We start from the raw sequence: 22,027 nt of genomic DNA, 5'->3' as shown, positions 1-22,027 counted from the left end.
CCAACTCCTTATTTAATAAAAGCGTCATTTATTTTTTATTTAACCTCTTATAAAGATCGCTCCAGATCCGTTTCTATCCAGTTTTGTAGTTTTATCCATATGGTCTAATCCAATTGTATCTCCTTTATGATATGGCCTTTGACTAAATAAGGTCTCATCTTCATCATTCACCAAAAACGAGTAATCTTCATCTTCATTAAAGATATTAATCTTTACTTTACTCCATTCTTTATCATCCATCCCTGTTCTCGATTGAAGTCTCTTTTTTGTTTCGCTTAAAGGCTCTTCCTAATGAAATGTGAGTCTTCATAAAAAAAAAAGGCATCTAATCACAACTTACGGGTTTAACAACAAATCGGAATGGAACAGAATGTGTATGGCTGGGTGTTCTTTGGAAATGGAACACGTTTATGAGCACATCATCTTCTGTCATCTCTATTTCCTCCGCAGGTACTTCCTCTGCGTACACCTTCAGACACTGTTTCTCTGATACTGCTGCCTTCCAATTCAATTCGTCATACTCGCAATTGAACCGACCATCAAGTTCATCAAAGATACGGACCCGTCTGGTACCTGAATCGGTCTGAAATGTCACCTTCTTATCCACCAGCGCGTTCAGTAGATCCTCTATCGTGCTCTCCTTGGACAATAACAGTTCGACCGTGTGCTTGTCCTTTAGTGTCGGCGTACATACTGTCACGGTCACAGCGCACTTGGACTCAATCTCGTCCAGGCTCATGTCTAGCTTTTCATAAAGCAGTCGGTACCGACCTGTTGCCTGACCCGTCTGATAGCCTGCGGCCAAGACTTTGCCCAGCTTTAGTCCATTGAATCGCTTTTGAGGTATCTTGCCTTGATAGTACGGGTTGATCACTCGTAATTTGTCTGCATCCACATGAAGTTCTTGAGCAAGACAGACAGCCACTTGTTCATAACTCATGTCCTTGTGAAGCCACAGGTCTAAGTCGGGGGACATCTCATCGCTGCTGTCACGAGGCGAGAATGTCACGAGAACTTTACCAAGCTCGTATTCGAGATACTTGTCCACTGTTGCGTGTCCTCCGTTCTGAACGATCGCTTGCATCTCTTGAGGACTCAACGCTCTTTGAACACAAAGAATATCACCGTCCTGAAGTTCTGCCAAGGTAGTGGTCAAGTTGAGGTCAAGTCGGTCGACCATCGAAGGCTTGACTTCTTCATATACCCAGATATCTTGTGTTTCATCAAATCCCACCATCTTTTTGAATAGATCAACGTACGTGTAGAGCTCAGTCACTTTGTCTGCGTAAAAGTGTCCCACGCCCCTAAAAGGGCTCATATTAGTATCTTGTCTATGCATCACTCTTTGAACTTACTGTAATGTTTGTTGCTCAGGACTATAGAATTTGACAAAGATCAATGCATCGTCCGCTGACATGTGTCCTGCATAAGGAAACGGGGGTGTATCGGTTTCCTCGAGGTATAGTCGAAGTATAACCTGGTTCGTAGCATACCTCTGACGCACTTCGTCCAAAGTCGAATTTGCTTCATCGTCATGAATAGGCATATCAGCGCGTACCGTGCGGTTCTGTCGATTGACCATCAGCCAGAACCTAATGTGAGTCTCGGGCAGACCTCGCCATTGAGCAATCTCTGCTCGGAACTGTCCAAATGTCTGATCCTTTCTCACACGAGAGACCAAGACCTTGTTGTGTACAGCATGACGTTCGTCAAAGTCTGTAAAGTCAAATCCACGGTTGCTTCTGAATGAGTCGTCTGTGGCAAGCAAAATTTTCATGTAATACATCTGCTCCTCCTTTTCTTTTCGCTTGATCTCCAAAAGGCGACGCTCCTCTTCAATACGTTTAATCAAGTGTTTGGGAATATCGTCTTCGGTCACAGGAGCCAATATCTCGTCGAGCATACATTCTCGGATATAGACCAACATGTATGCATTTGTAAATCGATTCATCAGACGTCCACGCATATTGAGGCCGTGCAATCCCGTCTGTTCTCCGCCATAATTTTCCTCGAGCACTTCCTTTAGTGTCGCTGGAATCACCCGGTCATCGTCAAACTTGAACCACTTTCCATCCTTTTCGGGCTTCACAAACGCAAAATAATGTCCGCCTGTCAAGTCACCACTGTGCACCAATACGCCATGCAGCACGTATTTGTGGCTCCTGGATCGATCAGCATTAGGCGCAAGATAAGGTTCAAGATCAATCTCGAGCGGGAACTCGTGGCGATCGTTGATCTTGACCATCATATCTCGCATCATGTCATATTCAAAACGTTTGAGCTGTAAGTGCAAGACAGGTGGGAAACTTTCAAAAATGACACCCTTCTTGGCATCCTGAAGACCGTGTCCTTCTGCCATATATTTGTTATCTCCCTCGAGCGTCTCTTCAGTAATGTAATCTCTAAAAGAATCTTCGAGGTTCTTGCAGCCCTTGACATTTAATTGAATATCTAATAAAAAAATAAAAAAAGAAGGATAAATGACCTGTCGAGATCAGGAAAAGGAGGAAAGAGTTACCATAATAATCTTCGCTGCGAGAGGATTCATAATCGACATTGATACATTTAATATAACTTTTCATTCGACCTACAAACAAGTTCTTTATGGCTCCATCAGCAGGTGTGTCCTATAAGATGTCAATAAGAGGTGTGCAACACATAAAATGGTTACCTTCATCTTTATTTCTAGATTGTCCTGTAAGACTCTGTTAAATTCTTGGACGTCGTGCTGTCTAAATGCCTCTAAAGAGTCCCAACCAAAGGATTTGGTTAACTCGGTTGTACCAACAGCGGTATCCACAAACTGTAAATTGTAAAAGACACGCTGGAGCGCAAGTGCAATGCTCTTGGTGGGCTGATCATTTTCGGTTGGAATCTGATAAACTGCTTTTCTAAACGAGTTGGTAAAATAAAGCGATTGAAACAGTGAATTCATATAACAAGTAGCGCCTTGATTTTGAAGTCCAACATAACCTGTTACTTTCTTTGAATCGTAACTTTTGGATGCTTTAGTATATTTGTTACCAAACAATAAAGAGCAAAAACTTACTTTATAAAATTATGCCAGAGAATACCCGTTGTATCCTTGACTACCCGGATAATCACACTCACACGAATTGCATCGTTTTCTAGTAGATCGCACAATGTCTCGAACGTAACAAAATTGGTGAAGCCCCAGTCACTCTCGTCACTCGTAAATCGATGGTGCGCAGTTAATGATACATAGCGAGTTGGTTGAGAAGGTTTGGAAAGTGCAATGATGAATTGAGCACAGGCGTATTCGTTAGGATCGATTGTCGCCTTGGAGTTAGTCAGGTCAAGATAGATGGAAACATATTTATTTTGGTTATTTCCTCTGGGGAACATGAGAACGTTCCTATCATATGTATGTCAGTCTTGTTTTATTTTTCATGTCTGTTTTTATAATACCAGTCATGTCCACCTGCTTCAAAAACAGGACCCAACACACGGTGATCGAGTTTACTCCATTCAAGAACATCCCAATGTACACATTTGAAACTGACAATTTCTTCTTCAATAAGTGGCATTTCTTTCTTGGCAATGGTTTCAACTGATGGTCATGAGTAAGCATAAATACTTTTTTTTTTTTAAAAAAAAAAAAAAAACTTACAGTCTTCTATAATTGAGAGTGCAGGAGGTGGTGATACCTCTGCTTCTGTCATGACTTTGTCGCTGTCATAAGGTGGTGGTGAAGGCGGTTTCTCTAAAGCTGTCTGCTGATCCTCATTCTGCAAATATAAATAACATCTCTAACAAAATACACAGTATTTTACCATTTTTTCTAATCAGTTTCTTTTAATTAATATAAAGCACACACACGCGCACACGCACACACAGAAAATAATAGAAAGGGAAAGAAAGGGAAAATATAAAGTAGACCTTTTTTTTAGACTTTCTTCTTACTTTAATTTTATTGGTCAGAATTTGTTTAAAGCTTTATTTTAGAATAATGCAGTTGCTTACAATTCATCATGTTGCCTTTCAATCAATTTAATGTCACCTTTGTATGCCCAAGCATCAACTGCACCTGAGCTGACACGATTGAGCCATTGATGAATCTTGTTTTCATCAAATGCGCCTACGTAATTTCTAAACGCATGTTTTGAAGGATGCAAGATGAATAATGATGGATAATCCTGAGGCAGTTGAAGTGCGTTGACAATATCTGCAGATTGACTGGCATGCATCCAGCCATACTGGAACTTGTCATTCTTGTCTTTTAATACGTTTAATATATCAATCGTTTCCTGCTTATCTTGATCGTCCGTAATGACCAGCACACAGATCTGGTTTGTATTCAGGCAGTGTTGCTTTAAGCTATCATTCGTCGTAATAGCTTCCACTATGGAACATGTATAAGATTACGTAATACAAAGAACACGTATACCTTTTGTCGTCTTCTTTGGTTGGCTGCTGTCAGAGCTACCTTTATTATCATTCCCGGATGTCTTGCTTTTCAGAGCGTACTTTTCCAAAAAGGATTTTAAAGCGTCTCTCTTCAACTTGCCTTCGAATTGGACCGTGCCGTGTTCAGGGGAAATGACAGCCAAAGTAGGAAAAGATTGAATATTAAATTCGTTGACAATATTCTTTTCGGATTGCTTCACTTCGCCCATTAGTAAACGATCTTTAAATTCGACAGAGAGTGCCTTATATAATGGTGTAGTTGTAGGCTTGTCGGTGAATAATAATGCTTTGGGTAATGTTTCGTTCTGTGTATATATATTATTACTTCTTCTAATCACAAACGAGGATTTTTTTTTACCTGTGTAGATAAGAAATTATCCAAGGTGATACTCTTTTTTGATTTAACATCCTTTTCATTCCATTTGACAAATAATACGTTCGAAGGTTGATTAGATAATAAATAATCAACAATAGATTTTGCATCTCGTGGTCCTTGGTAGTCTAAAAAAAAAAAAACTTAAATACAAAATACAAGGAGCATCATCATCATCATCATCATCATCTACCTGTTGGCACCTTGCTTAGCTTGCCTGTCTTTTTATGTTTTCGTAGCTCAGGAGGGAATATTTTGATGGTTGGAAATCCTTTGATATCATAAGTCGCACAGAGTGGTTTGTTGGCTTCTACATCGCAATCAACTGCATTGACCGAGACAAGACCTTTCAGATTTGTTGCTGCCTTTTTCCACTCGGGCGCGAGTCGCTGGCAGTGACCGCACCATGGCGCGTAAAACTCAACGGCAACCAGTTGCTATGGTAACTGGTTAGTTTGTTTTTTTAAAAGAAAAAAAATAGGGTTACATTCGTATCCATCACGGCAGGACCAAATGTCTGTGGTGTTAGTAAGTTAACATCATCCTTGGATGTATACAGCGCTTGAGATAACGCGATTTGAGAACAAATAGTTAATAAGGCAATAGTAGGAAACTTCATTTTTCAAAAAAGAGAAAGAAAAGTAATGAATTAAATCTCAGTAACAACGTTTTATTTATTGATTTGCGGGAATTCTTATACACGCAAAATTAAGGGCAGAACTGATCGAATGTTCTACAAATGAATAAAGTAATCTTTTAACGAAACGTAAGCATCGTCAATAGTATTAAACTTATTTAAAAGGATATGATATAAAGTTGCCCTGATTGTCAAAATAAACAATCTGTCGCTAAACTTGTGATTCAATATAGTCATTGATGAATAAGCGAATAGGATAAAAACACGTTGATTCCACTTTACTATTAGTTGCTGTCGAATGAGAGTGTTGCTAAATTTCTATTGAAAAGCAACAGTTGTTTCAAAGCCGCAGCCTTGAGAGACCTGTGGCATATGTAACAATTTTTTTGCGTACAGCTATTATCTTTTCTTTTACTTTTATTATATTTTAAGCTGCTATTACTGTCTTATTAAAAATGAATTTCAGAAAGAGGATAAAATTATGACGTGTATGAAAAAAATGATTAACGCATATTAAAAAAAAGTATTTACACGAAGGTTAAAAATAAAATGCGTGCAAAAGGAGCCGCGTACAAATGAGAGTAATAAGTGCCAAGGAATTAATATAAAGAATTATACATTTGGTTATGTAAAAAAATTATTACATGTATACAACTTACCCCGAAGGCATCTAGATGTGTCCTAGCGATAACTAGGATGAAGAATCATCGTCTAAGCGTATTCTAGTTCTTGGTTGCTCCTGATCGTCCACTCTTCTTCGACACCTTGTAGGAGCAACAGCAACCCGGCGAAACCTATGAGGAATCATGCCATTAAGTCGAAACCCACGAAGGATGTGCACGTAGTTGAGACAAGCAGTAACATCCCTGTTCCTTAAGCGATATCTATCTGGAGCTGCCATGGCGGGTCTACCGTATAAATTGGTGCATCTACAGGCAATATTCAACCAGTATAAAGTCATCCAAGTGGTTAATGTATTATCACCTTAAAATGCCATGGCAGACGACAGAAGGATATCGCTCACATTGATACGGTCGTAGGTTTGGAACACGGCGGAACGTGTGAAGGCTTTCTTTGTGGCATGTTGGACAGCACTTACTGGTCTTGTACTCGTCTATAAGATAGATTTGGAACCTATGCTTCTTGAGAAGTCTTCGGAAACCAAGGCTACAGATGGGCTCATGATACCTAGCATGGGGAGCAGACCAGTTTCCCATCACAAACACGGCGTCTTATCCAAACTTGGCGCGTAAGCCTTGAATAAGCTTTTAATCGGCACATTGTTTGTTGAAGTACGCTGAAAGACGGATCTTGCGAAAGAGGAGGTATCCATTATCATGGTTTGTGATGGTATGTCCATAGAATTGACTAAGAACGGCAGACTATTCAGGTCTGGCTTGAAGGAAGCGGTTAAAGTCTTCTACGGATACGGTGCTGCTTGGCTGTTGACAAAGGGCTTGCTCAACTTGAAAGGTATCAGGATTCTGGACTTTGAGACCTTGCAAGATTCGACGGTACTTTTTGGTTTTCCATGTCTTGTCTTACTGTTGTTTAGTGTACCGAAATTTCACTGGTTGCTCTGGTGTAGAGCTTTCGTGTACAAAATACAACATATCTCTTCTTAACGTGACATTAGAATTTAACAAGCGCGAATTTTACTCTTGGCATCAGTGTCAATAATTTTTGGAAATACAGTAATGCAACAAGATTCATATATGATAAAAAGCAATTAGCAGCTCTATTAATTGATTAACCTTGGCGTATCAAAATAAAAAGGGTTACCTGCTGAGGCCTCGTAGAAACCAAGTTAATGCACAATAGTAAAAAAAGCGCGCATGGTCATTTATTTCATCCAGAGTGTTTACTCTTTAAAAGCTACTTCTTTTGGCTTGAAGCTTCCTATGTGAGATATATACTAATACCAACTCTACATTGATACATGTGTTTTTCTGCTGCTTGAGCAAACCCGAGGACTAAATCAAGAGTTTGCGATAGGCTTTGACAGATCTTATGCTACAAAAGGTGGATAGTTATAACCTGAATAGAAGACATTATATAAAATGATACTGTTGAGTATGCCAAATGCACATGAGTTGTTTAGCTTCACTTAATGTGCCAAAGAATAATAATAAAAAAAATCTGTCAAACATTGCCATGTTAACAAAAAGAGGCTAGCTGCTACTTAATAGACGACCAGAAGACCCCCTCAAGCACTACTTTATAAACAAGAAACGAAGCTCATCTTTAGCTGAGCTTGATTTTATTTTTAGACTTCAAACAGCCCTAACAACACATTTAGTTTTGTTTAGACTGCATAAACATTCGTGTCACACAATTTACAAATTCATCTAGAAAGGCACTCAGGACACTCTTTTTACATTCTAAGCCTTCATAGCATTCATCAATATCCACAGGCTATTAAAAAAAGGAAGGATCAACCAGTAGGCTGGAAAAGACTGATTTTTTTTTTACCTCATAATTCACGATCTTTTCCCAAATATTTGGCTTGTTTGTCTTTAGGTGCTGAATGATGCTCGCCTTCACAGAGTCATCTAGTACATTCTCTCCGACCTTTATTTCGTCTAATATCAAGTCATTATAACATAAAGTCGTCTTTTCGTTTCCTGCTACACTAAATTTTTGTCTAGATTCTTGTGTAGTAGTGTCATCCATGATATTATCATCACTGTCCATAGTAGCACTTATGATACTAAACTCTTGCATATCATGTGGTTCATCATAGTTTGTATCAGGTATTCTAGATATGAAATCATCAAAAGAGGATGAATATGAAAAGGTACCCTGTGAATTTGCAATAGTGCCAATCATGGAAGAACTTTTATAGCTTGCAGATACTCCATTCTGTAGATATATAGTAATATGTCATTATAAAAACACACATACACACATATGACACGACAATCTTATCAGGATATCGAATAGAAATACCTCATATGAAGGAGTGGTAACCATACTGGGATCATAATTAAATAAAAAGTGAAATAAAGGCAGTAATCTTGCAAATCGGACATCATGAAATAGCACTTGTTGTAACAACGATCTGCTGTCAAGCTGTGATCGTATAATGTCATCTATTCTTGACGTCTTGTTCTAGAAAAATGAAAGTTATTATATAATCACGCATAGAGACGCTTTTTACTTTTAGGCACTGTATGGTGCAAGTAATGAACGCATATTCTCTTTCTTTATCTATATCCTTCATTTTGGCGAGCAACAGATTCAGTTCCTGATCTGACGTATCGCTATCAACCAAACTCAACATTCTTTCAATTGTATTCAAGAGATTGCCATGAGCAAGTTTAACTGCATGCTTAGCCAGCATATGGATGTATTCATCTTTTCTTTCTTTAAATATAAATATCTTTGTTGGATCCAAAAGGACAATAGCCAATGAAAAATAATCTTCAAGCAAGAATTGATTATCTGCAGCAAATTCTAGTGTAGACCTTCGTTGTCGCTTCGGATCTTCATTTTCAAACGGTAAGGAACGTTTCTTTTCACTCATAAAAATAAAAGAGAGAGAAAGAATGTCCCTTTGTGCGGCAACTGCAGTTTTCAAAATCTCATTCGCTCTATTTAAACTCCGATAGTGTGGGTTGGAGGGTGGGTGAAAGAAGGAGACAAAGAGAGAAGAAAAGTGCAGAAGTGCCCAACCAAAGCAGAGTGCTGTATTAGAAGAAACGGATGAAACTCAGATTTCCTTCTCTTCCTCTACATATCACTAACCAACATGGTCAAATTCATCAAGGCTGGTAAAGTACGTGCTTTCGACAAGGATGGATGGATGCAGATAGAATGAATCCATTCCCTTTTTCAAAAAAAAAAAAATAAGACAGAAAATTAATTAAGAAATTAGGTTGTTGTCATCTTACAAGGTCGCTATGCCGGTAAGAAGGCTGTTGTTGTTCGCAGTAAGATTTAGAAATAATACAATGACAATATCGGGATTATTCAACATGCGTATGTATAGACCACGATGAAGGAACTAAGGAAAGACCATATGGTTACGCCGTTGTCGCTGGTGTCGAACGCACTCCTCTCAAGGTCACCAAGAAGATGGGTCAAAAGAAGGTTGCCAAGCGCTCCAAGGTTAAGCCTTTCGTCAAGATTGTCAACTACAACCACATGATGCCCACTCGGTAATTATATAGGCATTGTTGACATTAGTAATACCAACCTTTATATGTTTTTAGTTATGGTTTGGAATTGGAACAAATTAAGGGAACCATTTCCTCTGACACCTTCAAGGAACCTTCTCAACGTGAAGATGCCAAGAAGGTAAAGTCAAAAAAAGTCGATATAAAATTGACTGTTCACATATCTTTATTCTAGCTCATCAAGAAGCTCTTTGAAGAACGCTACCAAACCGGCAAGAACAAGTGGTTCTTCAGCAAGCTCAGATTCTAAGTTTGTTGATCACATACGCTGATGAAATAAAGTGTAGCTACCTTGCATAATGCAGCTAACAAAAAGTCGCATTCAACGTTACACATGATGTCTTTATTCGACACTGTCATAAAGCGAAAAAGAGAGAAAGATTTGCACTTTTTGATACCTTGACAGGTGCATCTTTGTTTTAGTTTAAGCTATATTCTTCTTTGTGAGTGTGCACGTAGTAAGATTCCATTGACGACGCACCATTTTCAATTATCTTTGTTCCTGCAGTCTATTTAAGGGTGCGTTTTTATAAAATAAACCAAGATGAATTCTTATTTTTTATTGACAAGTGTAATAACTGATATAAAACAATTTGAGATAAGATAATAACAATGCAAGGGGAGACAGATTATTTCATGGTAAGTAATTTGACATCGAAAACAAGAGTGGCATTCTTGGGAATATCTGGAGGAGCACCACGCTTACCGTATGCTAATGGAGCGGGAATGGTCAATCTACGTTCACCACCGGCCTTCATGCCAACGATACCAAGATCCCATCCCTTGATAACTTCACCACGACCCAAAAGGAAAGAGAAGGGTTTACCAGAAACATTCTTGTCAAAGACCTTGCCGTTTGTGAGCTTACCGATATAGCGCATGCCAACTCTTTGACCAGATTTACAGGAAGCACCTTCACCAACCTTAATATCTTCAATAATGAGGCCGTTAGGAAGCTTTGTAACCTTCTTCTTGGGCTCTTCCTTCTTTTGTTCTTCCTTCTTCTTAGGTTCTTCTTTCTTCTTTTGTTCTTCCTTCTTCTTGGGTTCCTCCTTCTTGGCTTGCTCTTTCTTTTGTTCCTCCTTCTTTTTAGGCTCTTCTTTCTTCTTGGCCTGTTCTTTCTTGGATTCTTCCTTCTTGGTTTCAGGCTTCTTGGCCTGTTCAGCAGCCTTTTGCTTCTTGGTAGGAGGTGTCTTGGTATCTTCAGCAGGACGCTTCTTGTTGACAATAGGCTTCTCCTCCTCTTCAGATTCTTCTTCTTCAGATTCTTCTTCAGATTCAGAGTCATCTTCACCCATAGCTTCATCAGAATCAATTTCCTCATCAGACTCATCCATACCTCCATTAATAGAAGCAATCAAAGCTTTGTCTAATACGACATGTTAGTCAACATACATACATTGTTAGAAAGAACTTACTGATATCTTCCTTAGTGGCGTTAGGAGGAAGCTTTCTACAATGTTTGTTAGGTTTTCGACTTCATATTTCATAAACGCCTTACTTTAAGAATTCTTCAACATTATCTTCTTCCTCAGATTCATCACCCATAGAGCCCATATCTCCCTCATCATCATCGTGGAATACATAGTTACCAGTAAGATGAACAGCATTTGAACCCTTGGCAGAGAAAGTAACTTCTTCACCTTCAACAAAGGTAATGTCTAAAGGTTGTTGCTCGATCTATATAAAGAATATAAATATATTATCCTTGTTTGCTTTTTTTTTCCTATACCTTGTTGGGAACTAAAGTACAAAGAACGAACTCTTTTTTATCGATAAGAACAGAGACAGACGTGCGCTTGTTTCCATCAGCATCAACAGTAAGTGAAGCCTAAGTTGATATTGAATATACTATATATATATATATATATCCATGTAAAATATAAAAGTAATTTACCATAGAAATACGGAAAGGAGCTGCTACAACTTGACTGTATGTCTTGCCAGGTACTAACTGAAGACCTATTTACATATAAAAAAACAATAGGCATGAGTCAAAGGCTCTTCCGTCTTTTTTCATATAAAAATTACCCCAAAAGCCTTGAACACTCATAGTAATAATTATTTACTAAAGTAAAAGAGAGAGAAAATTGAAAACGGTCCAGTAGAACAAGAAAAAAAATATAAAAAATAAAACAAGTCACGAAAATTTTTTCTGCTTGACAACAGAAGGAAGGGGCAACTGTTACGTGTGTTGCCCTGAAAGGAGAAGTAGAATGTAAAAGAACTTGGGTTTAGAATTACTGGTCAATCTTTGAGATTTATTGTGTGTAAAAAAAAGAAATTTAGGCTTCAACCTTTTCGTTCTTCTTGTTGGCACGACGTTCACGGAGAGCCTTGTTCTTAGCACGGAGGACATCAGCTTGTTCAGCAAGAGTCTTGGCACGGACCTTTTCAGCCTTAGCCTTGTGGATGTGTTCCATCAAGACACGCTTGTTCTTGAAACCGTTACCCTTAGACTTGAGGTAGAGTTGGTGGTACAAGTGCTTGTCGATCTTGCCAGCTTCTCTGTACTTGGCCAAGAGACGACGGAGGACACGCATACGGCGCATCCAGATAACTTGGCTGGACATACGGGCATCGGCAGTACCCTTTCTCTTACCGTAACCCATGTGACGACCGTTGCGCTTGGCAGCAGCACGTTCGAGGACACGGAAGCGAGATTGAGAGATTTGGGGCTTACGAATGATCAAACCATCCTTGACGAGCTTACGGATGTTGGCACCTTTACAAAATACGGTTATATATCTCTTTGGAATACAAATAATAAAACTTACGAGAGTTGGCGTTGGAGATTTCATTGACTTCGTTGGGGTCGAGCCAGATCTTTCTCTTACCACACTTGAGGACGGAAGCAGCAAGACGCTTTTGGACAACTAAACTGACCCTATTGAAATATGCATAAGTTTCTCTCTCCCTTTGCTCTTTCTTTCCTCGACATTGGATGTTGACAATTACATTTTTAAAATCGACTAAAGCGAAAAAGAGGAGGCTTTACTACTTCCCAGCTTACTGCCGCAATAAAAAAAAAAAGTTTGCAATTGTATAAGCCACGAAACTTTAAAATGCCGATTCCAGTAGTGATGGGCAGCTTTATAGTTACAAAGATTTTAGCAGTCATATTAAATGTTGATGAATTAAGTACGATAGACTTTTTTTCAATGTTTATTATATCAATTGTAAAAAAAATCATTGTTGTCTTGGTGGAAGTGTATGAGAAGATTTTCCAGCGTCATACATTGCAATAGTTGCTTCTTTCAAAGTGTTTATCAATAACGAATTTCATTTAGCTTGCCTTGTTGTGCTAACAAAGCAGATTTTTCTTCCTATAACTTGTTTAATACCTAACAATACTCTTCTCCTTCGTTAATGAATTCACTAAAGCGCAAGTTTTGCTCGTCCATGTCACTAGTGCTTTGAATATTATCAAAGGCAGCGTCTGGCATGTCTTCAATTGTATTAGACAAGGTGGCATTTTCATCGTTAACAGGAGTTACATTCGGCCTTGAACGTTCTATAAAAGGCACTTGAAATACACGATTGACAAGAAAAATATGTCTGCAAAACTTGGAGGAGTCAGGACATGAGCAACGATAAAGATAACCGTTTCGAACTTTAATGTCATAACACAATATATCATGTGTAAAGGATCTACACTGAAAAAGACTACTTTGAATTTTCTCTATGATAATACTCCGAGTACTGTCGCGTGAAATTTAGTTTGAGTTCAGCTTTATTGCTCTTTAAAACATTCATTGTAACAAATATCAAGTGGAAACATATAAATAGTCGTTTACCGTTACCTTAATAAAGACACCTTTCGTCATCATAAGAAACTTCAACTTTTATTAAAAAATACTAAAGGTTCGAACCGCTTCTATTTTCACATTCACATAAGAAATTATCTTATCACAAGCACAAGTATCAGAGCTTACCAACTTGTCAAAAATGGTCAACAAAGAAGAAAAGTCAGCAAACCATTTGAAAGTGTTAAAGTTAGTTCACTCGCAATGGAAGAGTAGTTCAGCTTTGGAACGTCAACAATTGTATTCAAAAATTGAACAAGTTAAACAACCGTGCAATGACTTATTCAACAAGAGGATTCATATACAAAATCAATTACGTAACAGAAGAAAACAGTTGCATATAAAAAGAATGGAAATTGTGCGCAAAAAGAAATGGCTAATAATCGCCTTCCTTGTCCGCCTGAATCTGGAGATTAGCTTACTCATGCTCAAGTTATTGATAAAGGAAGTTATGGACTAGCAAAAGCTGAGAATAGTTTATTTTCACCCAATTTCAATGTTGCTCAAGACTTTAAGTTTTCAGAAACAGATAATAGCCTTCGCACCGTGTCTGATACGGCTGTTTTTATTTTGAAACGTTTTAAATTTCATTTAGAGCTTTACAACCGATATCAGGTTCTTGGAGATGTACAAAACGGTGATCCTCACCTTGCTAATATTCTTGAAAGATACCATAGCAACGCTACTGATCCGGAATGTATGGACGAAAGTGTATCTTACCTTGATTTGCCCAACTCTTTTAACGTGAAATCATAAGACATCGACTTTGAATGCGAAAACTGGATAAGAAGAAAAAAAAAGCTTGAAAGAGATAAAAAGAGAACCGATGAGAGCATGTATCACGCTGTCAGTGTTGAAGAAATAAAAGAAGTCCTTTCACAGCAGTACACGGCTCATGACACACTTAGAAAATTTTATTACTTCAGCAAAAGAGTTAAAGAGAGAACGAAGCATATTCAACAAAAAAGGTTTAAATTAAAGCTTTGTACTTCAGAACAACGATTCATAGTTGCTCAAAATGGTAATAATACAATATTAAAATTCACAAGAATCTAATCAAACTTTTAGATCAACAGCCGAAAACAAAGCCAGTAATGTTCATAGGTGATGAAGGAACAGGTGCTGGTTCAAGAATAAAGGGCTTTCTTAGATATGGTGGAATATGGAAGCAAAGGATTCAGGTAAAGTATGTAAACGTGCGCATAACTGACGAATACATGGCCTCACAAGTCTGCCTGTATTGTTTTTCAAAACTCGACCAACTTATGCAAAGAAAATTGAATAAAGGAAGACAAATTAGTTTCAAGAGCAAAGGTTCCCTTTAATGTAGAAATCTAAGATGTGCCATAGTCAGGAACAACAAAGCATCCAAACCAAGAGATTCTCTCTCTGCTTTAGCAATTGGCATTTTTGGACCGTGCAAACTCTTTCTATATTCTTGCCTAGCATCAGCCACTCCAATACTGATTCTATTTCTATTACCTCTTCCTCGCTTAACACAAGAGAATGACAGGGCCATTGCGATGCAAATACTCGGTAAGGATTAAATGATGTTTCTTTTTAACCTTGAACTCATGACTGTTTTTTTTGGTTGGGTATTTAGATTTTTCAACTTGTGATCAACCAATAATCATTAAACGCTTAGGCACTGAAAGACAAGCTGAAGCTTGATCTTAAATCACAGAAAGAGGGTCCCGTCAATGTTTACTCCTCCTCCAATAAAGTTCATTTGCATTCATCTATTTTTAAAATATGAAGCAATCATAAAAGATAAAGGCATCCTAACACGCAGCAAGACAAGAGCAGTGAGTAAATTAGCATTAGTATGGGCTGATTTTATATTGTTTATTTCTTTTAGGCTTGCTTTTAAATAAATTTGTGTATATATAAGTGAAATAAAATCAAGCTAAAAAGAAACACTACTTACAGATTTCAACTTGCAAAATAAATTAGCTTTCTTTTTTTTTTTTTTCTTTTCTTTTGCTATGAATAATACTTTATATAATATTTTTGCTTATTTGCAAAAACAAGTTAGCCAATATGAACAAAGACATAAGTGTCAGTAAAATATATATGTGAACAATTAAAATGGATATATTCTAAAAACAAGCATTATTTAAGTATTTTTTTTTCTCTTGCTTTTTTGGTTATCTAGAAAGTATCTAAAATAAATTAGCTATTATTGTACGCAGACAATGCCCCTCTTTTATGTGTGTAAAAATGAGCTTAAATAATGAAAGCAAGTCTGTAGTTTTTTTTTTTTAGCATATTTTTTTGTGTTGTTTTTATCAATCTAAGTGTATTATGGAATATAATGGGTTTTAATTGCTTTATTCACAAAAAAATAAAGAAAAAAATGGGGTTGTATTGTACTAGTTTAAACATGTCAAGATGATTGAAAGTAGCTCCTGACTAAGTAGGTTACTATCTTGAAACAACAAAGTAGCTATATTCCGAATATTTCTGATTCAGGGCAGTGTAACCTTATATAAATTATTTGTTCATGTTTCTATGGTTACTTGTCGCGTACATTGGCTCTCTTTGGTTACTTTAAACCATTGTAAAGAAAATATTTGTATGCAAAAAAAAGCCGGCCATTATATCACCTTTTAATAACAAAGATAAAGGCTTAGCAATTGGAAAAAAAAAGTCATTATTATAAATATATATACTACAAGTTAATTCTTGGGTTGCTTGTTCTGGTCACGTTACTTACGAGACCCGTTATCTGGGTCTTAAAATTTATTTCATTTGTCATATAAAAGAATGGTATGCATACTTCGCATATGATACCGAAGTCCATTAGACGCTTTGTAGGTTTTTCCACAGAGCTTACAGACATGGAGTTGGGATATGGGTAAATGCTTATGATGACCATGTGTTTGGTGATACCTTAGACCATTGATGTTCTTGTATACCTTATTACATAATGGCTCTGTGCAGACATACCGTCGTCGTCTTTCTGGATCTGATCCACAGTCTATAGACATATCAGTTACATATTTAAACATGTGTTTCATGCACATACTAGACAGTGGATTATTCATATCGGTTGACTGGGTAAGAAGTGAGGTATCAATCGCAACAATCTCTTGATTATTGTTATAAGGTGTCTCATTGATGTAGATACCTGCAGAAAAAAAGACGTCGTGATGTCGTAGCATATTAACCTGAGCCTCTGTTTTATTACTGCAGAATTCAAATTGTTCATGACACCGTTCGTGATGCTCTATTAACTTGTACAAGCTTGTGATTCTCAGTCCACAGCAAGTAATGTCCTTGAAGTATTTTTCCTCGACTGCTTGCCGTTCATCAATATATTCTGTCATTTTAAAAGTAGAATGGGAAAAATGAAAGAAAAAAAAAAGTGCATGCTTATAAGAGTGTATGTTAACAAAGGGTTTTACTTGATAATCTGGAAGATGATAGGGTTCGATATGATATTAAGCTAGAGAAAACAAGAGCCTACGATGAAACCAAACGGAACACTATATGCATATAGACTATGTTTCAGTCATGACGCATTTGTAATTAATGGGCTTTATGCAACTGTCATAACACTACGCGCACACCTTTGATTTTTCCCATGTTCACCCCCTTCTCTTTTTTTTTATTACTTTATTCTTTCGGATGCCAGCTTTCCCGATTCTATCGGTTTCAAGAAAGCCAGTTCTTCTTGTTATATTTGTCTCTGCATTCTTCTTTTTATACCAGATCGCCAATCATCCAAAGGTGTCAAAGCAATTACAGCCAGTTGCTTATTTTACAGATTATGATGAAAAAGCATGTCTTCCACAAAAGCATTTTATAAACAATCCTCCAGCAAAGAAAGCCAAAGCAGCCATGGTGATTCTTGTTCGCAACAAGTAAAAAAAAAAAAGAATAAAATAAAAAGATAGTATGTATTCACAAGTATTAGGGAACAAGGTGACATTGCACAAACCATTGCCAATTTCGAAGATAGATTCAACAAGAACTTTAAATATCCCTATGTATTTCTAAACGAAGAGCCCTTTACGAATGAATTCAAAGAGGCAGTCAAGAAGGCAGCACCCAATGCAGATATGCGTTTTGGTCTTGTCCCCGAGAATCAATGGAGTTATCCAGTGTGGGTCAATAAGACATTGGCAGCAGAGAAACGAGCAGAGATGGGCCGAAAAGGCGTTTACTATGGAGACTTGGAAAGTTATCACCACATGTGTCGATATCAATCTGGATTCTTCTTTGATCATCCATTATTAGATGAATTTGATTGGTACTGGCGTGTGGAGCCTGGTGTCAAGTATTACTGTGATATCACCTATGACCCCTTCCTTTTCATGGAAAAATATAAAATGAAGTATGGATTTGTCGTCACTTTGACTGAACTGCCAGAAACGATTCCTACCTTATGGCAGCACGTGTTAGAGTATGCCAAGACGAGAAGAATAGATACTTCAGAAAAGAGTCATTTGCTTTTCCCTTACTTTGTCAACAAGGACACGGGTGATTTCAACTTGTGTCATTTTTGGTCTAATTTTGAAATCGCTTCCCTTGATCTCTGGAGAAGTCCTCAGTACCGCGATTTCTTTAATTATCTGGATAAGACGGGTAACTTTTTTTATGAACGATGGGGAGATGCACCAGGTAAAAAAAAAAGAGATATATTTAGCTACAAGGCATTTATTCTACTCTAGTGCATTCATTGGCTGCTGGCTTATTCTTGGAAACATCCGAGGTTCATTATTTTGAAGATTTTGGGTATCAGCATGATCTTTATAGACATTGTCCATCACCTTCAAAAGATATTGGATGTAGATGTGAATGTCCAACAGGCACATCAGATAAAAGTATTGACCATGATCAGCATTATGATACTTGCTTACCTAAATGGATACAGCACGAAAAGGAAGCTAAAAAGAAGAAAAGCTGGGATGTTTGGTCATAGTGTATTAAATTTAATAACAGTAATAATAATAATAATAATAATAAAGAGAAAAAAAGAAAATAGACGTCAAGAAAGAGAGGGAATATAAGAAAGAGGGGGGAAACGGTAAATGACAAGTAAATGATACAAATGCGAGGAGGACAATAAAAGTAATTTTATGAAACCAGTTCATAAATGTGTGTGTATATTAATCAAGAGAAAGTGTACGTTCATTAAGGTTTTCGGGCGTTGATGATTGATGGTACCTAGATGTTACTGTATAGACAATTAGACACCTTTAATATTTCTGAATATAGAACTTACAATGAGGTTTCAATCCTTTATCGAAATTGAGAAAACAAATGATCGCATTGACAAGCGTCAAGATAACAAAGGCTAAGGATACGCTGGCTATAAAAGGTGTTATTATTTTGCATAAATAAAACATGGTTTTACTTGCCAAAGAAAGTCAAAAAGTCCTTTACAAACTTGTATTTTTCTGCTTGTGATACGTCATAGATTCGATATAGTTTGAAGCTAAAGTAGGCAACACCAGCAAATAAACCCAAAAAGAATAAGCTGATTAACCATTTTGATTCGTGTCTTACCTAAACATGATATGAGTGAGAATGATGACGTTATGATCTTTACTTACTGCATAGACAGCTAACAACAGGACTAGACAAGTTACGGGTAGAGCAACGATTGTCAATGGAAACTCTGGGTCATTATTTCGAAGGACCAAGATGAGATATTGGATAGAGTAACCCAAAAAGAAGAAAAAGTCAAGCTTGAGAATAGTCAAAAAAATCTGGTACCATCTATACATGTCTATAATACACACATGAGTTATACATAACACAAAGAGTGTCTTCTTTACTTCTTATTTCTGGGTCAGCGCCTATTCTTTTGTAAATCTTCCATCTAACATATTATTAGTTGCTGTTGATTATATATACATATGCAAACATACCCAAATTCTTGATATAAGCGTATACCAAGGTAAAAATAAGCTAATTGACATACTCCAGTGATAACAGCAACAGCAATCAACAGACGATAAATAAACGACTTGAGCCAATTAGCCAATTCTCCTAAATAAGGATCATTGGACCTCAATGCATCTGCCATTTGCTTGAATTGGAAAACAGCATATACAAAGCAGCATAGATTGAATAACAAAAATGCAATGACCTGTATTGTATTCTGTGCACGGACCTATAGATGTGTTAATAGTGTTGTTATTATGCAAAGTAAGCCCTCTTACAGCATCCCATGCGGTGAATACTTGAAATACTTGACTGGTTATAAAAATCATCAAGTAAACAGGAATACCTAAACCGAGGTTATGTTTTGAAAATCTACATAAAGACACTATAAGTTTATAACGCATATTATTATTAATATTTCTTACTCTGTATTATGAAAGTTGACAAATATGACAGCTTCTAATGCAATCACGATGATGGCTTCGAGTATAGATAATAAAACGAGTGATACTGAATTTACTGAATTAGACCAAAACTATATGTATATAAAGTTATTATTGTCTTGTAGTTAAGAATGTGTTTTATAGTTACATGAAGTCTATTGTTATTATCAGTTTTATTATTCACTTCTTTTGTTGCGTCAAACATTTTTCTTGACGAAGTATCAAAGCTCTCTTCTGACATTTTGTGGTGCTCTTCAAGTCTATTTATGAGAGAAGAAAAAAAAAAAAAAAAAAGAACTCTATAAAACAGGGACCATATTTGGTAGTCAAAACAAATTTAATTGGCTGGAACGTCATCATTAAAGGTTTTTGTGTTACTGGATTTCTTTATTTAAAAAGAGTTATCAACACAAAGATGATTGATTGGCCAAGCTTATACACTATTATTTTTGAAAGAAACGAAGGTCAGTGAATATATACACTTTTTTTTTTCCAGGGCATTCATTGCTAACTCCGCAAGCTTAATCATACAATCAACTAATACAGTCCGGCTGGTGGATATTGTTGGTCACAGCAAAAATTCAAAAAAATGGTTGTCGGCTAATGCAAAAACAAGTGAATAAAACATAATAGTGCTTAACCATGTTCCAATTAATAAAATCATATAGTGTTTTGGTTCTCGTAACACTTCAGTTGATTTATAGCTAGAATTAGTAAATATTTATTCAATAAAAAGCTTTAGAATGGAGTTCATTTATAGCAATTTATAATTTGACGTTTGGAGTGAAGGCTCAAGCTATAAGGATCACTAAAACGAACGTCATTATATGCATCACCAATTCTAGAAGATGATGTCTCTTCTTTCATCAAGCGATGGTGCTTCATTTTTCCTTTCACTAAGGCCCAGAACTGTTCAATAAGGTTTAGCTCAGGCGAGTAAAGGAGGAGATACATTACTCTATAACCTCTAGCTTCGATTTTTCGAATCATCGGTATCGAATTATGGATCCTAGCATTACCCATCACTAAATAACTACCCTTTACAGACTCATCCTCATTTATGATATCAAGGATCTCATTGAAAAACTTAATAAAATGAGCAGTTGTTGTACCTTTTGAAGCTGTACCTTTTGGAGCTGGTTATACATTAACTGCACTGGTGTCATCCTCCTGAGTTCCTTCGCCGTTGTTAGTCTCAGCTACATCCCGTTTCTTTCTACTGTTACTCTTTTTCTTCTTTTTGGCGACAGTGTCTAATTCAGGTTCGGGAGGGAGGTTTCTCGAAACAACATGAAACACTGCAGACAGATGGATGGTTCCAATAACCGTGTGAGAAGTTACTCTTGTTCTCGCAGTTTTAACCACAGCGCGAGCTCCAGTTGGTGATCTAGCCCAGTTAATAACTCTTGCGGCTAGTTATTGTGTCAAATACAATATCTGTTAAGCCACCTTAAGGTATCTTAAACTCTTTCGTCATGCTCATCGAAAAAGTTGTCTATTCCATCTTTGAAATAAAAAGAATGAAAACTACTTGCCATTGTAGAGAAAGTTTGAAAAAAAGAACAGGTATGTAAGTCAAGTAGTACATATTTTATTTTGAGAACGAGATATATATAGTATGAGTGACCAGTTAGTTTAATAAAAACTTAATTTACAAGAAGAAAAGAAAATAGTACGTAACTGTATCGTTTAGGTGAAGAGTTAATGCTACACGTCGTGGGGGCTGAAAGTCCCGAATAATGCTGACAACAAGAATTCAGTGTGGCGATATATGCCATAATTTATTAGTATAAAAAGTGCAGATTGCATAAACTTGGCTCATAGAAAGAGTCTGTGGCAGCACAAGCTGTGTTCCGCCAAAGTGAAGGAAAATTACCGAAGCGAAGATCAAACTTGACCATACTGGGCAAGGTTGTGCAGCTCGTTTTGTATGCATTTGTTTTAAAATAACTACTTCATCTTAGGTAACGATTCAAAAAATAAATTATTTGTTTTATTAAATTTATGTTATGACAATTCCAGGTTGTTTGCTTCTAGAGTTTCAGTATAGGTATTTGCATACAGTTGCTTCAAATTTGAGTATAATCGAGATAAGATTAGATAAGATCGAGTGGAAACCTTGACTGAATATTAATATATTTCATAAAAAATGATTTGGTTGCCAATTCTTTTCAAGATTCAACTAGAACAGACCCACTGAGGCAAGCAAAGTGGACAAAGGAGCTAGCTTCGTTCACATAAAGCCCATCCGGAATTATGCTATCTGT

At 36.9% G+C, this 22,027-nt stretch overlaps 12 protein-coding genes across 12 annotated transcripts; 3 read left to right on the top strand and 9 right to left on the bottom strand.

Moving 5' to 3' along the window:
- Position 1: 1 nt before the first annotated feature.
- On the bottom strand, positions 2-3,906 carry RHIMIDRAFT_231529 (ubiquitin carboxyl-terminal hydrolase 5). Its single transcript, XM_023607697.1, has 9 exons — positions 3,795-3,906; positions 3,632-3,749; positions 3,430-3,571; positions 3,050-3,376; positions 2,672-2,996; positions 2,519-2,627; positions 1,356-2,451; positions 341-1,304; positions 2-288 (listed from the first exon to the last, which is right to left on the bottom strand). The coding sequence occupies exons 1-9, from the start codon at positions 3,795-3,797 to the stop codon at positions 40-42; spliced, it is 3,333 nt and encodes a 1,110-aa protein (XP_023461706.1). The 5' UTR covers positions 3,798-3,906; the 3' UTR covers positions 2-39.
- RHIMIDRAFT_220268 (thioredoxin-domain-containing protein) lies at positions 3,898-5,451 on the bottom strand. The gene is made up of 5 exons (XM_023607403.1): positions 5,289-5,451; positions 4,995-5,238; positions 4,787-4,929; positions 4,409-4,733; positions 3,898-4,363 (listed from the first exon to the last, which is right to left on the bottom strand). Exons 1-5 carry the CDS (start codon positions 5,418-5,420, stop codon positions 3,981-3,983), a joined length of 1,227 nt encoding a protein of 408 aa, XP_023461705.1. The 5' UTR covers positions 5,421-5,451; the 3' UTR covers positions 3,898-3,980.
- Positions 5,452-6,129: 678 nt separating this feature from the next.
- RHIMIDRAFT_270914 (uncharacterized protein) lies at positions 6,130-7,061 on the bottom strand (the record flags this gene model as incomplete). The annotated part of the gene is made up of 5 exons (XM_023612217.1): positions 7,010-7,061; positions 6,863-6,973; positions 6,718-6,820; positions 6,423-6,669; positions 6,130-6,367 (listed from the first exon to the last, which is right to left on the bottom strand). Exons 1-5 carry the CDS (start codon positions 7,049-7,051, stop codon positions 6,130-6,132), a joined length of 741 nt encoding a protein of 246 aa, XP_023461704.1. The 5' UTR covers positions 7,052-7,061.
- Positions 7,062-7,460: 399 nt separating this feature from the next.
- RHIMIDRAFT_270905 (uncharacterized protein) lies at positions 7,461-9,209 on the bottom strand. Its single transcript, XM_023612216.1, has 5 exons — positions 9,186-9,209; positions 8,599-9,125; positions 8,388-8,549; positions 7,911-8,300; positions 7,461-7,853 (listed from the first exon to the last, which is right to left on the bottom strand). The coding sequence occupies exons 2-5, from the start codon at positions 8,962-8,964 to the stop codon at positions 7,734-7,736; spliced, it is 1,038 nt and encodes a 345-aa protein (XP_023461703.1). The 5' UTR covers positions 8,965-9,125; positions 9,186-9,209; the 3' UTR covers positions 7,461-7,733.
- RHIMIDRAFT_242155 (uncharacterized protein) lies at positions 9,190-9,866 on the top strand (the record flags this gene model as incomplete). The annotated part of the gene is made up of 5 exons (XM_023609725.1): positions 9,190-9,216; positions 9,316-9,370; positions 9,430-9,598; positions 9,653-9,737; positions 9,792-9,866. 5 exons carry the CDS (start codon positions 9,190-9,192, stop codon positions 9,864-9,866), a joined length of 411 nt encoding a protein of 136 aa, XP_023461702.1.
- A 379-nt stretch (positions 9,867-10,245) lies between these two features.
- RHIMIDRAFT_208701 (uncharacterized protein) lies at positions 10,246-11,669 on the bottom strand (the record flags this gene model as incomplete). The annotated part of the gene is made up of 6 exons (XM_023607080.1): positions 10,246-10,944; positions 11,012-11,069; positions 11,118-11,296; positions 11,349-11,447; positions 11,514-11,578; positions 11,648-11,669. The coding sequence occupies 6 exons, from the start codon at positions 11,667-11,669 to the stop codon at positions 10,246-10,248; spliced, it is 1,122 nt and encodes a 373-aa protein (XP_023461701.1).
- Positions 11,670-11,720: 51 nt separating this feature from the next.
- On the bottom strand, positions 11,721-12,687 carry RHIMIDRAFT_220265 (ribosomal protein L19/L19e). Its single transcript, XM_023607402.1, has 3 exons — positions 12,575-12,687; positions 12,394-12,503; positions 11,721-12,341 (listed from the first exon to the last, which is right to left on the bottom strand). Coding segments are annotated over exons 1-3 (552 nt in total). The 5' UTR covers positions 12,577-12,687; the 3' UTR covers positions 11,721-11,901.
- Positions 12,688-12,960: 273 nt separating this feature from the next.
- RHIMIDRAFT_270899 (uncharacterized protein) lies at positions 12,961-13,241 on the bottom strand (the record flags this gene model as incomplete). The annotated part of the gene is made up of 2 exons (XM_023612215.1): positions 12,961-13,130; positions 13,184-13,241. The coding sequence occupies 2 exons, from the start codon at positions 13,239-13,241 to the stop codon at positions 12,961-12,963; spliced, it is 228 nt and encodes a 75-aa protein (XP_023461699.1).
- A 323-nt stretch (positions 13,242-13,564) lies between these two features.
- RHIMIDRAFT_248193 (uncharacterized protein) lies at positions 13,565-14,178 on the top strand (the record flags this gene model as incomplete). The annotated part of the gene is made up of 2 exons (XM_023610489.1): positions 13,565-13,780; positions 13,840-14,178. 2 exons carry the CDS (start codon positions 13,565-13,567, stop codon positions 14,176-14,178), a joined length of 555 nt encoding a protein of 184 aa, XP_023461698.1.
- Positions 14,179-16,169: 1,991 nt separating this feature from the next.
- On the bottom strand, positions 16,170-16,751 carry RHIMIDRAFT_295540 (uncharacterized protein; the record flags this gene model as incomplete). Its single annotated transcript, XM_023614195.1, has 2 exons — positions 16,170-16,402; positions 16,451-16,751. The coding sequence occupies 2 exons, from the start codon at positions 16,749-16,751 to the stop codon at positions 16,170-16,172; spliced, it is 534 nt and encodes a 177-aa protein (XP_023461697.1).
- A 514-nt stretch (positions 16,752-17,265) lies between these two features.
- RHIMIDRAFT_248191 (glycosyl transferase) lies at positions 17,266-18,349 on the top strand (the record flags this gene model as incomplete). Its single annotated transcript, XM_023610488.1, has 3 exons — positions 17,266-17,288; positions 17,342-18,048; positions 18,099-18,349. 3 exons carry the CDS (start codon positions 17,266-17,268, stop codon positions 18,347-18,349), a joined length of 981 nt encoding a protein of 326 aa, XP_023461696.1.
- Positions 18,350-18,374: 25 nt separating this feature from the next.
- Positions 18,375-20,029, bottom strand: RHIMIDRAFT_270897 (uncharacterized protein). Its single transcript, XM_023612214.1, has 9 exons — positions 19,909-20,029; positions 19,743-19,852; positions 19,596-19,689; positions 19,302-19,546; positions 19,209-19,252; positions 18,984-19,159; positions 18,789-18,936; positions 18,653-18,739; positions 18,375-18,604 (listed from the first exon to the last, which is right to left on the bottom strand). The coding sequence occupies exons 1-9, from the start codon at positions 19,999-20,001 to the stop codon at positions 18,537-18,539; spliced, it is 1,065 nt and encodes a 354-aa protein (XP_023461695.1). The 5' UTR covers positions 20,002-20,029; the 3' UTR covers positions 18,375-18,536.
- Positions 20,030-22,027: the final 1,998 nt, after the last annotated feature.

The sequence above is a fragment of the Rhizopus microsporus genome (genome assembly GCF_002708625.1).
Source record: "Rhizopus microsporus ATCC 52813 unplaced genomic scaffold scaffold_28, whole genome shotgun sequence".
NCBI classification, from domain to species: Eukaryota; Fungi; Mucoromycota; class Mucoromycetes; order Mucorales; family Rhizopodaceae; genus Rhizopus; species Rhizopus microsporus.
This window is presented reverse-complemented; position numbering and strand designations above follow the sequence as displayed.

Coding starts and splice junctions, on each gene's coding strand:
- RHIMIDRAFT_231529 (XM_023607697.1), bottom strand. Junction 2,997..3,049: donor CTCTGGCATAATTTTATAAA/GTAAGTTTTTGC, acceptor AGCATCCAAAAG/TTACGATTCAAAGAAAGTAA. Junction 1,305..1,355: donor CCTGAGCAACAAACATTACA/GTAAGTTCAAAG, acceptor GAGCCCTTTTAG/GGGCGTGGGACACTTTTACG.
- RHIMIDRAFT_220265 (XM_023607402.1), bottom strand. Junction 12,342..12,393: donor AATCTCCAACGCCAACTCTC/GTAAGTTTTATT, acceptor TATTTTGTAAAG/GTGCCAACATCCGTAAGCTC.
- RHIMIDRAFT_270897 (XM_023612214.1), bottom strand. CDS start 20,001: ATGTCAGAAGAGAGCTTTGATACTTCGTCAAGAAAAATGTTTGACGCA. Junction 19,853..19,908: donor ATAATAACAATAGACTTCAT/GTAACTATAAAA, acceptor ATATACATATAG/TTTTGGTCTAATTCAGTAAA. Junction 18,740..18,788: donor GGACTTTTTGACTTTCTTTG/GCAAGTAAAACC, acceptor CACCTTTTATAG/CCAGCGTATCCTTAGCCTTT.
- RHIMIDRAFT_220268 (XM_023607403.1), bottom strand. CDS start 5,420: ATGAAGTTTCCTACTATTGCCTTATTAACTATTTGTTCTCAAATCGCG. Junction 5,239..5,288: donor CTGCCGTGATGGATACGAAT/GTAACCCTATTT, acceptor CAGTTACCATAG/CAACTGGTTGCCGTTGAGTT. Junction 4,930..4,994: donor GCTAAGCAAGGTGCCAACAG/GTAGATGATGAT, acceptor TTTTTTTTTTAG/ACTACCAAGGACCACGAGAT.
- RHIMIDRAFT_270905 (XM_023612216.1), bottom strand. CDS start 8,964: ATGAGTGAAAAGAAACGTTCCTTACCGTTTGAAAATGAAGATCCGAAG. Junction 8,550..8,598: donor GCACCATACAGTGCCTAAAA/GTAAAAAGCGTC, acceptor TCATTTTTCTAG/AACAAGACGTCAAGAATAGA. Junction 7,854..7,910: donor AAAAGATCGTGAATTATGAG/GTAAAAAAAAAA, acceptor TTTTTTTAATAG/CCTGTGGATATTGATGAATG.